This window comes from Pogonomyrmex barbatus, unplaced genomic scaffold, assembly GCF_055798465.1.
Source record: "Pogonomyrmex barbatus isolate J1 unplaced genomic scaffold, ASM5579846v1 scaffold10, whole genome shotgun sequence".
Lineage (NCBI taxonomy): Eukaryota > Metazoa > Arthropoda > Insecta > Hymenoptera > Formicidae > Pogonomyrmex > Pogonomyrmex barbatus.
The window spans coordinates 7,225,996-7,235,664 of record NW_028297099.1 but is presented as its reverse complement, the minus strand read 5'-3'; the positions used below and the strand labels follow the sequence as shown (position 1 = coordinate 7,235,664).

The window sequence follows — 9,669 nt, the reverse complement described above, 5'->3', positions numbered from 1 at the left end:
AATATGCATGTCGTACACGCCAGTCACGTACACAACATTTCGCACAACATTTCTACGACAAAAGGAGAAAAATGCACGTTAGCACGTTATAATCGAGCGGTGAGGTTCTTCGGGGAAAAAATTATTCACCGTGCGATCATATCGATCCTTTGTTATTAAGCGCGTCCGTGCTATATTTAGCAATGTCTTTCCGAACCGTCTTTCCACTAAAGCCGTAGAGTAATCGAGGCACATCCGGAAGGCACATCTCTCCTCTCCTCTCTCGAATTACATTACGAACAATCCCAAGGAAAGGAGGAATCGAATCAGCATGCGTGTGAATGCATCGTGACTCGAGGAAGGAGAAAAGAAAAAAAAAAAAAGAAAGAAAAAGAAAAGATTTATTTCGCACTCGCCACGAATGAAGCGGTTGCTTATCTTACTGAACTGAACACCCGAGTATGTGCGTGTCATTAATTGCGACCAGTTGACACCAATTATAAAGCATAGCCAGCATGCCAGCCAGCACCGCGTCCCTAATGATGTAACCGAGCGGAATGCGTGAAAAATATTTCCGCAACTTGCGTTACAAGGCCTCGTACGTGCAGGCTTAATGTCATGCAAATTTTACGTGCCGCAATGGAATATTTCTATAGTCTGAATTTTTATTCTGAAATTTATGCTTCAAAGTCGTCGCTTCCATTAAAATGCAAATTCTCCATACTGTAATATTTAAAAGTAAATGTACAACTCTGATAAGCTCTTTTTCTTTCTGTGTCATTAAATTGCTCATTAAAGCGAAAAGAAAAGAAAATGAATATTTTCTTTATGAAAGTAATGCGTCTTGAAAACTCTAATAAATATTGCAAATGCATCTTAATCAATATAACAAATTTTATAATAAATTTAACATATTTTATTTAAATATTTGTAGTCTCTTACTAATATTTAATTAAATGATTAATATAATAATATAATAATACGAAATTTGTTTAACATAAAAAACTTCGTAATAATAAATTTACAATATTGATGTTTTATGATAAATTTATGTTGATTAATCTTGAACATGCATATACAATATTACAAATTCATTATTACGAAATTTCTTAACTAGGTACGTCATTATTTCGGCAGAATCAACAAGTATCTCATATACATTCATACATTAGCTTTACGTGATTTTAATGCAGATTCAAAACAGAACGAAATTTTCAAAGACATTTAATATCACATTATGAGCTTTATTATCTTATAATTGGAAAACGCATTATTACAAAACACAAAAATAATATCATACAAGATACAAATTAGCGAAGATCGAAGATTGAATTGTTTTTTCACGTACAATTATCAAAATAATAATAAGATTTATTATAAGGATTTTTGAAAATAAAAAACATAAATAATTAAGAATCAACGCGGTACATAATTCTCAATGTTAAATAAATAATTATAACTTATAACACTGATACAGATTTATCTGACGTTTTGGCTTACATTTGACTTATCTTCAATCGAATAAATTATTAATTAAATCTATATTTGTGCTTCATGTTGCAATTGTTTATAATGAGAGTATTTTACTTTGTAGCGAGAGCAATATCTTAAATAAGTTGTTCAACACAATTGCACAGTCGAATGGAACACTAAAGAAATGTGTACAAATTAGTTATAAGAATATGGCAACGTTTTACAAAAAAATTCAGATTAGATACTGACTCATTATATGTATATGTTAAATAAAGACTCATCTCAGAAATCATAGCAAAATGCACAATACAATAAAAATATAATGTATCGAATATAGTCAAACAAATAAAATAGATAGAAAAGTAATAGATAGAAAAGTATTATATTGAAAGTAGTCGAGATATTAAGAATTGTGCATCATTTATCGTGTTGATTCAATAAACCTTAATTTACATTTTTTATTTTCAAAAGTTTTTATAATAAATTTTATTATTATTTTGACTATAATTATAGAATAATTATAATCATAATTTTGATTATAATTAAAAAATTTTTTAAAATTCAATTTTCGTTAATTTGTATTTGTCAATTATGCTCAATCTTTCTTTTGCAAATACGTATATATTATTTTCCAGATGACAAAGTACAAAAAAAATCTGACGATTGCAAACATCATTCCTTCTCCTCCTTCGCAGCGTTGAAGAAAAATTTTCCTATTTCTTCCCTAATCCATTCATTTCTGAAGATTTCTGCGAACGATATTCAGCGTTCTGCGTGTGGGCGATGGAATTATGAAGTCAAATTCCACCTTGCTCCAGTCAATTGATGAAACTTGGCGTATTCGCGAGGTAAGGGCGGTAAATGTTTATGTGCATATACACGTGCATATGCTTGTTGTACGCATACACGCGCGCCCGTGTACGCGCATGTGTACACATTCGCGTAGATAAGAGAGGTATAGAAGCCAAGATATAAAAACCTAATAGCTGCATGCCCCCGACGCATGCTCCGTTTCAGGGCCTGCCCGTGGGGTGATATCCAGTCGGGTAAGAGAGTCTCGTCTGGTCCGCGTCGATCATTACCTGACGGAGCGCGGAGCCGCGTCGAGGACGCGCCGGGAAAGGAAGATGAGGATTCACCCGTTTCGTCCCGTTTCTCCTCGTCCTGTCCGGCGTCACTGCGAACACTGAGGGAACACGCCGCCGTCCCCGTATCTCACCTCGTCGGGAGGGAGTCAGGTCCATGTTCGCAAAGCGCGTCGGCGAGTCCCCTGGATCTGGTGGATTCCGTCGGAGCGACCGGCTGCTCGGCACCAGGTCCAGGCTTTTATCAGCGGTTAAATAGATAGCGACCGTCGGCTCGCCTTGGCGACCGGCCTTGGGCGACCAACTACCACGTCATCGGCATCCCCGGGATACACGGGCGCGTGTATTCTACATAGAGAAAGAGACAGAGAGAGAGAGAGAGAGAGAGAGAGAGAGAGAGAGAGAGACCAGTGTACGCTGCATACGATGTGACGGTGTATGCGCAGTGAAACAACACACACCACCTGTGGCACATCCGTCATTCGCCGTCGTATTTACGTCGGTGTCTCCGTCACACGTATTATCGTGTTAATTGGAAATTCAGCAATGATACCGTTTGTCACGGCGGCCGTTCCGAATGCCGATCGGATGCTGGAATTGAAACCGGTGTAACTTCACCTGGTGAGTTCTACTGACTCGCGCGATCAAGCGAAATGGATTAAATGGATAATTTAATATGGATAATAAATTGGGCAAAGATGTATGAAAAAAATCATACGCACACGTATACACAAATAGAACAGTAGTATTTCTTAAACATATGGGAAAGTAATTTAGCATTATTATGTATCTATGGAAAAGAAGAATGCTTTTGCTGAAGCATTTAAAAATTCTGTTGAAATTCTAAATTGATCAATAGTTTGCTTATTGATAATATTGTAAAAATTTTTGATCTTCTAGCAATCAATTTGAATGACCCAACAAAATTATTTGCAAATCTGTATTCCGCCAAGAATCTTTTATCAGCAAATCAAATGTAAATTTATGTAGAATAATTTTATGAAAACCATGACTTTTTATCAGACTTTTGCAAGGAGTACCGGAACATGACTTATCTACAGCGTATTTATCACTGGCAATTACATACATTTGCATAAGCTCATTAATACAATGAATAAGATAAAATAATAATTTAAAGACACGATTAAAAAATGTACAGTTGTGTCACCTGAAGAAACAATAATCGATATAAAATATATTTTTGTTCATTAATAGATTTGATTTATATTTGTTCATTGCAATGTGTCTGTAACGACAAAATCTGAAAGCATCGAAATTATTGGATTCAACCCCTGTTTCTGCCGTCGATCATTGACCGATATATGCGCGGATGACTCGAAAGCGCGAGGGGTCCATCGCGACGATCTTATCAGGGAATTAATATCAAGCCGGTGATCACAGAGAGAAAAAGAGAAAGAGAGAGAAAAGAAGAGAGGAAGAGATAATTCGATCTAAAATTATTGAGTATCCGTCATCGTTCCAGTTCACACATTGGTCGTTTATTTTTTATTAAACTGCTTCCATTACTATATTCCATAATATATTTCTTATGCATTAAATTCTATAAGGTAACTAAGTACATTTGTGTCATAGATAAGAAATAAATGAGAAAAGAATTTTGTATTTTAATTCGCGTAAGATTCTTTCGTCTAATCGAGGATAATTTTAATTGTAAAGAACTAGCGCACGGAAATCGCTGTCGTCGATGATATTATGACGAATCAGATGTCCATATCATATCATTCCACCATCAACATGGACGACCATGAGAAGAACTTGATGACAGGAACGTTAGAGCAGCGGAAGGAGGCTTTCAAGGAGGATGAGGAACTTATGAGAGAAACCACGAAATTTATCAGCGAAGTGATAGAAACTGCCGCTACGGAAGCTTCGAAAAGAAAAATTCAGTCGGAGGTAAAGAAACCCATAATTTATCATTAGATTAGAAAAAATTCACGATAGCAAACAAAATCCAAGGTGATTATTAATATGTGGTCGGGCGATGCAATATTTTCTTTTTATGTTTCAGGGAGCTGACACAGGCGAAGGTAAGTACAAATCCTCGGTGCTACATTTTAATTTTTACGGCTTAAATTATCTAATTTACGGGGTTAAAATATTCTCGATTGACTCGCGTCGCCTGTAACGAAGGAAAAAGAAGACGGATATAAATAAAACGGTAAATATTTTATATTCTGGATAGAGGAAAAAAGTAGGCAAAGAGTACAAAAAGAGACACTTTGATAAATGTAGATGATTAAATTGCTAGATAGAGATAACTGAAACTTAGATATTGATGAATACATAGAGTGGTAGTTAATAATTTAATAAGTATAATTTATTGAACGCAAATTTAAATTAACGAGTAGAAGTACGCTTACGTTCGTGTAATATATCTATCGTTACATGGATGATACGAGAAAATATGTAAGCAAAAAAATGATTCTATAAGGGATCAACATTGTAAGAAAGAAAAATCGATATTTATAAACTAAACATTTTTTTTTATTTATAATCTAATCATTTAATTCTTAGTTAATATGTTAATATCCAATTAATATAAAAAAAAAGTCCACGATATTAATACTGTAAAAGATAATAATCATCTCGAGAAGAAAACTTAAGTTTAACAAAAAGATTCTAATCTATATTTGTCAAACGCAGTTTCCTTTTTTACACATTTTCCCGTGTCATCAATAGCAACGGGGCTATTTCAAATGATCAAGTTAGGTCGGACACTTCGTAGAGAGCTACTTACACAAAGTAGAACGTCGCGCAATTATAATTATCTTTCGAGATTGATATTTATAACATGTTGGCTATTCGTGTGTATGTGTGTGTGTGTGTGTGCAGGCAGTAGATTGAAGGGTGGCGATACCATCGCTGGCTGGAACAATCGAGCCCGTGGATTCTGCAATCGTATTCTGAATGCGCTTTGCCCGTGCTTCACTAATCATGGTAAATCGTAGAGCGTTACATGTAGTTACATGTAGACTGCAGCCTGACGCTAGTGCCAGTCTCCTTTACAAACAAGTAGTTTTGCATAGCGCGCTCATCGTCATATCGCATTACCATCGATCAGACTGCAGACATCCTTCCATATTTCACCTACAGGTAGAACATGAAGAACGAGTTGACCATGCCGATCAATTCGGATATCGAGTTTCCGGTCTTGTTCGTGAAAGTGATCCTTCCAACTGTTTCGCTAATTCACGAACAATTGATGCTTTTACAATGCCCACATTGGGTTGTTATTTATCTCTCGAAGTAAGAGTCGTCGAATCGTTCAGTACCGATCATTTGATAAATCACTCGATTATTCGTTTCGTTCCTTCCATGTAGATGTTTACAGCACAGATGTAGATGTTTATAGCTCATCATCAGACGGTTTGTCTTGCGCGATACGCGCTTACCTCAACAAGATTTTTTTGACTGCTGACTATCATCTTCATATCCATTAGATGACATTTTAATATCTATGTTTGTACTTCTTCACCTGGACATCTGTACAAATCAGTCAGCAGATATATAGCAATCTGGCATGTTTTATCATCGAGCAATAAGCGCAACTGGAAACGGCAGCTTGCATCGAGACAGACTGCCTGAGGATAGAAAGCGGAAGTTAATTATCAGTTAAATGCCAGAAACTGCATTCCGACCACTTCAAACTCAGGATATTGCTTTTGACACTTAACTGGTTTTTGATTTCCATTTTACACAATCGAAGAGTGAAAGTCAATCAAGATTCGCAAAAAAAAAAATATCAAGATCTTGGTCTCTCTCTCTCTCTCTCTCTCTCTCTCTCTCTCTCTCTCTAAGACTTTAGTACAAGAGAAACGAGCTATAATTAAATTTAACCATAATTAGATATAGTTAATGATATAATTAAGTTTAACCGATATGGAAACCAGAGTGGTGAAACGGAAACTTGGTCTCTTTGATGTCCTTCGCTCTTCGAATTGAATTAACGAAAGATGCGAGTAGCGAATAGGAGCGAAAGCGTTGGGAGGATGCAGTCGTAGCTTGTGCATCCGGGTGAAACTGTCATTTACCACGCATAGACGCTGACGAAGTACGAAACGACGTGGATGGAATGCTTCATTTATTTTCAAGCGCGAGCGAGCTGGACGTTTTCAGAGCGCGTGCTACTTTTGCATCCCAAGCGGCGCGAAAATGGCTGAGACAGCGCGACGTTCTCAGCGCTGGTACCACTTGCATGCTAAACGTACTTAGAGGACGTGGCGGGTGAAATACGATGGATACACAATGGATATGTATTCTTTTCCCTCAGAACTGTTCGCCTGGACTCCGTACCGGTATCGCTTCACAAGACCTTAACCGTTCGATGACACCCCGGATTTTCCCCCGTTCCGTCGTGCGAGCTTGCCGCAAGCGAACAAACAGGCAAAATAGGATTAAGCTCGTTCCATTGTCAATTCGTATCTTGTGTCGTCGCGTCTCTCGTGCGGGCCAACCGAAGACATCGTGTATATCTCTGTCTGAAAATCGTCACGGCTTCCTGACTCCGGTAGGACGTGTCGTTGGGCTATTAATCGTGCGTAAAACGACGAAGACTGTCTTACGATGCAGAAGTCGTCGTTGTCGACATACGCCCCGATTAATCTTTCTGATGTCTCGTGAGGAAAGACAAGAGTTTAATTTGCTGTGGCTGCTGTGCAGCCGAGCGTGAAGGAAGCTACATTAGTGTTCAATGGGAGAAGTAACTGTAGGTGTAATCGGAAACGACTCGTGACTTTGCTTTGAAGCGAACTGCGCCGTCTCGTGGAGCAGTTTGTCAAGAAAATACGGCAATAGTTAGTTTCCCATTTTGTTCAATTCTGAGACGTATGTCATTTTTACTGTTACGCCTTCCTATAAGTTTCTCTAAAGGGGACACCTTGGCAATAATGCCGCGTGACAGATAGTTCCTCTTGCAGTTTTCTTCGCAATACCGGACTTGCTTTGATCAAACATGTAAAACATGGAATTTTTATATACAAATTATAAACAAGACAAACGTAATATTTCGACTTTAATGTTTTTACATCTTTCTCTGCGAGGCTAACAAAATGATAATGTGTACAAGCTAATTATATATTATACAAAAGTTGAAAGATTGAATATTGGAATTTATAAATAACAATATGTACAGTTTAAAAAGAGATATAATGACAATGTATTACATCGTCGAGGCTAAATGGGATGATGAATAAAATTTGACATATCGGATATTTTAAAGAGAAGTTGTGCTATATTCTCATATTTTGTCGGAATATCTTATCGATTTTGTAATTTGTTAAATGAAAAAGGTATAACGCAATTTTTAATTCAGAGATATATTTAACTATAGTTACACACATCTGTTCAAGTTTAAAGGCATTATCTCAAGCATAGCAATAATGCATATGAGTATATAAGAGAATATGTATTAAACTGTACACTTTACGTGTGTTATGTATCGTAGAAACGTCAAACAAGAAAATTAGTCAAACATAATGTGCTCCGTGACGCCGTCAATATTAGTTTGGGCTTGAAAATCATCAAAGAGGATTATAGATAAGCAACTATATAACGCTATTGCTTATTTAGACCCAGGGGAATTGGATCAATACCGTCGGTATGGAACTGTCAACACACACACAGACGTCGTTATCAGATATGTAGATGCGTGTGAATAGTATTATCATATTTATTTTTTACTCTTCCCGAATCCACTGAAGCCTCGTTGAAATCGTAAAAGAAAATCGCTCGAACTGCGCGAACTCGCGTTGTATATAATAGAGAGAAATTAACTCGCGAAGATAAGTTTCAATAATTAATCGACCACTCTCAAAAGCGCTGTGTGTTATTCGTATTCACATTGAATGTACCTGTATCAATCAACATAATATAAGTCATTATATATATATATATATAAAATTGTACAATTCTGTATCGTTACACAGGGTAAACGTGAACCACATTGTCAGAGTGAAATTTCAAAATTGAATTTCTAGTAAATATTATTCGAACTGGTCTGTCTACTCCGACGAAAAATCTAATTTTATAAGCTACTGATTCGACAAAATGTCGAGGCGAGTGTCCTCGACATTTATCCCTTTTTTTTCTTTTTTTTTTTCTCTTTTTTTTTTTAGAGGATTTTTTACGGATATTCCCTGCAATATGTCAAAAGAGGAAATCAATACAGATTTTTCGCGGTTTATCCTTGTGTAACGTGCCACTATCGCGTACGTGAACGGCGATGACTATATCTCGACGTTAAAACATTGGCGAAACGTCGGAAAGGTGCTGGAAAGAAAATCAATATATCCACGCGGTCCTCGTTTTGGCCGCGAATCGCCGTTGCGGAGCATATGCCGCCTACATATTTTCGCTGGCTAAAAAGCTAACAAGAGCGGATGCTTTTCTCCCTTTAAAGCGTCGCCTCTTCGCTCTTAATCGTTCGTCTATATGTGCATATTTTAATTCCGATCATAGTGTGCAAGGGGCATGCTAGGAGGTTGCGGGGGTCCAATACGTTTATTTTCTTGCACACACGTACACACACGTATACATACATACATACACACATACACTTAGCGAATTGTCCCTAATAATTTGCCGAACGTTCTCGTTCATTTCCTGGAACAAAGAAAGACTACGCAAAGAAATATTTCACGTTGCCTATTTAGATGTATAGAAGGATCAACAGTGTATTATGTATATCAGAGACGAGTGACAATCAAATGTGTGTGAATTGTCGTGGTATATGTATATATATATATATATATATATATATATATGCGTTATATAAATACAGATATATATATATATATATATATATATATATATATAATTTAATATCGTGAAAACTTTGTATTTTGCGTTATCGGAACACTCGATATATAAAGGAAATGTATTATATTGCATTATCTTTTCATATCTTCGATACCGTGAAGCTAGCGGCCGTCGATAGATATCGAAGCATCGGGGACACGTTGTATGTACCATTGACAGACTCACTGCACCTATGAAAGTATTATTCTGAAAACGATGTGTCACGCATATAAGTACACAATAAATATTTACGTTAAAAAGAACAGCGATCTGTCATTTTTTTGTATGCATATTCCTCAATCCTCAATTTATTCAT

General features: G+C 36.6%; 1 protein-coding gene across 3 annotated transcripts; it reads left to right on the top strand.

Annotated features, from left to right (window-relative positions):
- Positions 1-2,515: 2,515 nt before the first annotated feature.
- On the top strand, positions 2,516-9,616 carry LOC105429728 (uncharacterized). Of its 3 annotated transcripts, none has more exons than XM_011642886.2 (6): positions 2,516-3,158; positions 3,753-4,001; positions 4,215-4,451; positions 4,567-4,585; positions 5,391-5,495; positions 6,829-9,616. In XM_011642886.2, the coding sequence occupies exons 3-6, from the start codon at positions 4,251-4,253 to the stop codon at positions 6,873-6,875; spliced, it is 372 nt and encodes a 123-aa protein (XP_011641188.1). In that variant the 5' UTR covers positions 2,516-3,158; positions 3,753-4,001; positions 4,215-4,250; the 3' UTR covers positions 6,876-9,616. The 3 variants fall into 3 exon arrangements, with proteins under 3 accessions (XP_011641188.1, XP_088941746.1, XP_011641187.1); XM_089085620.1 differs by having other exon boundaries at positions 3,753-4,105; XM_011642885.2 differs by lacking the exon at positions 3,753-4,001 and having other exon boundaries at positions 2,521-3,158.
- Positions 9,617-9,669: the final 53 nt, after the last annotated feature.

Excerpts from the sequence above, each read along its gene's own strand:
- LOC105429728 (XM_011642886.2), top strand. The coding sequence starts at position 4,251 with ATGACGAATCAGATGTCCATATCATATCATTCCACCATCAACATGGAC. Across the intron at positions 5,496-6,828 it reads CCCGTGCTTCACTAATCATG|AACTGTTCGCCTGGACTCCG; the intron begins GTAAATCGTAGA and ends CTTTTCCCTCAG.